Here is a 2,300-nt window from a genome sequence, read left to right as displayed (position 1 = left end):
AATTTAAAGTACACTATTGTACGAATATTAAGAAGAGCTGTGGTTTTAAAGTACTCGTACACGCCTGTAGATATAGAGTTTAAGGATGTGTCTGTATGCATACAGTCATTGCTTGGCAGCATGAAGTATCAATGCAAAAATAGCGTCATTAACCGTTTCTGACGAACTTCCTACATACCCAAACGCTTGACACCGTTTAGAAAACTAAGTTTTCGTAGCTGATGATACATCCACAAGAAAATTGAAATGCAAATGGTACTACACAGTCTAAAGTATACCAATGGAAAGATCTAGGATCCCAAAAGGTGCCTGGTGCTGCTAAGAAAATGAGCAGTGTGGAAATTCGGAACAGACGATGACATTTTCTGATTATGTGTTATATCAAGGGAATTTGTAAGTAAAATGTATTTAATAACAGGTGTAAGCACATGTGCTTCGTGAGTGTTTTTATCGAATACTTGACAAAATTAATTAAAGTTTGGAGGATATTTATCATTTCAATGTTGATGCCCTAAAGGGACAGGAGCGATGAACCAAAAAAAGGAGCTGGGTGAAGCTACCTCCTATTTTGCTCTACGTTTTCCCTAAGTATTCCAAGTTTGTTTGAGCCTATACATTGTGAAATATGTTTTGTTATTATGAAACCGGTTAACGTCGAATAGACGCGATTTATATTGGTAATGATTTTAGATAGAAACGAATTGAGCAAATTACAAGGCCCGGTCGGACCGACTAACGAATATGCAACGGAGAAAAAATGCACAAACATGCAGATTTTGGTTATCCTGTGATTAAATTTACCTGCTCTGTCGCTCAAAACTCTCGCAAACGGTGTGTGAAGCGTAGGAAACACACAATGACCGCACAAGTACCGGTGCTATAACGGGAAAAAACGAACGTTTAACGGATATGTACCTGATTATTAACGGTCGGCTAACGGATATGACTGTGCGAGTAAAGAACTTCTACCGGATAAAACGGCAGTGAAATGCATTAGTACCGGACAAAACGTTCGCCAAACGTGAGAGAAATGGAAAAGTACCGAGCACTAACGTACAACGTACAACGATGAAAAAGTAGGGCACATCCTCAGAATCATGTGGCAAAACTTCAGGTTCTGACAGGTTAAGGTCTCCGTTCTCAGCTGCTGCCTTCAGGTCGGACTCGTTCCGCAACTGTGCATCGGATGCAGCAACACGGCCTTCAATGTCAGCCCAGACGAACTTGTAGTCAAAATCCTACAGGGCTAGCAGGACAACGGTTAAGTACTTCTTGTAGTTAAAATACGTAGACCCGGATCTTGGTAGACATTTGCAGGCAATATGTTCGCCATCAATAGCACCAAGAGTATGGGGGATATTCCAGCTGTCCCTGAAGCCGTCCGCTATTCGCGTGCAATCGGCAGCTGTTGATGGCAACGGCATCACCTCGTCAGCATACTCATCTATGACTGCTCTACAGACCTGACGCGTAAAAGATAACAGTATAATAAGCTAGCGTGGATTATAAGTGTATGACACATGTCGTAGATAATCCATTACTTTTAGCGAGTGGATGATAAGGTAAGAACATACTACTTCATAAAATGTGCTTATAACTGTGTGCATTTCAAGATATGCGCACAAGACAGTACTAATGACAAAATACAATTTAGAAGGTTAGTGTTGTAGTGCGCGCACTCATCTATTTGCCTTTTATCCTATACCAATAACTTAACACAATGCAATTCATATAAACTGATGCTAGACGTAGACATTAAAATATATAAATATATTTAAATGACTAACAGAAGCCTTTTTTAAAATTTATTTTAACACTAAAGTAAATTAAGCGGTACTTATTTTTAGCACGAGAAGAGAAATAGTGTTGTGGGGTACCCTCCAGCCGAATCGCATATCACGGTACTTTGAACCAGACACTAGATGCCGCAGCGCAATTGATAGCTTCATCACTGGTTCAATTGGAAGTCTGTAGTTGTTGCGCTGTTTCGTTATACTTTGGCCCAATCGTGCGAGAATCTCATCAAACATCTCGGTTGGCACTCTCATGAAGTTGACAAATGCGAAATGGATCTCTTGAACAATGCTATACAAACTACCGGTACATGTACCGCTTGTTATTGATATATCACGTGTGTTATGTATCTTGAACACGGGTATACAAACTACTGGTGCATGTGGCGTTTGTCATTAATATCACGCAGGCGACATGGATCTCTTGAGCATGCGTATGTCAACTAACGGTACACGTGACGCTTGCCATTAATATCACGCAGGCGACATGGATCTCTTGAGCATTCG

The 2,300-nt window shown here is 40.5% G+C and overlaps 1 protein-coding gene across 1 annotated transcript; it reads right to left on the bottom strand.

Annotated features, from left to right (window-relative positions):
* Positions 1–1,238: 1,238 nt before the first annotated feature.
* Positions 1,239–2,030, bottom strand: LOC127876984 (uncharacterized). Its single transcript, XM_052422550.1, has 2 exons — positions 1,878–2,030; positions 1,239–1,463 (listed from the first exon to the last, which is right to left on the bottom strand). Exons 1-2 carry the CDS (start codon positions 2,028–2,030, stop codon positions 1,239–1,241), a joined length of 378 nt encoding a protein of 125 aa, XP_052278510.1.
* Positions 2,031–2,300: the final 270 nt, after the last annotated feature.

The sequence above is a fragment of the Dreissena polymorpha genome, chromosome 4 (assembly GCF_020536995.1).
Source record: "Dreissena polymorpha isolate Duluth1 chromosome 4, UMN_Dpol_1.0, whole genome shotgun sequence".
Taxonomy (NCBI): Eukaryota; Metazoa; Mollusca; class Bivalvia; order Myida; family Dreissenidae; genus Dreissena; species Dreissena polymorpha.
The sequence above is the reverse complement of the archived record's forward strand: the minus strand, read 5'-3'. Positions and strand labels throughout refer to the sequence as shown.

Coding starts and splice junctions, on each gene's coding strand:
- LOC127876984 (XM_052422550.1), bottom strand. CDS start 2,030: ATGTTTGATGAGATTCTCGCACGATTGGGCCAAAGTATAACGAAACAG. Junction 1,464..1,877: donor ATATGCGATTCGGCTGGAGG/GTACCCCACAAC, acceptor TTTACGCGTCAG/GTCTGTAGAGCAGTCATAGA.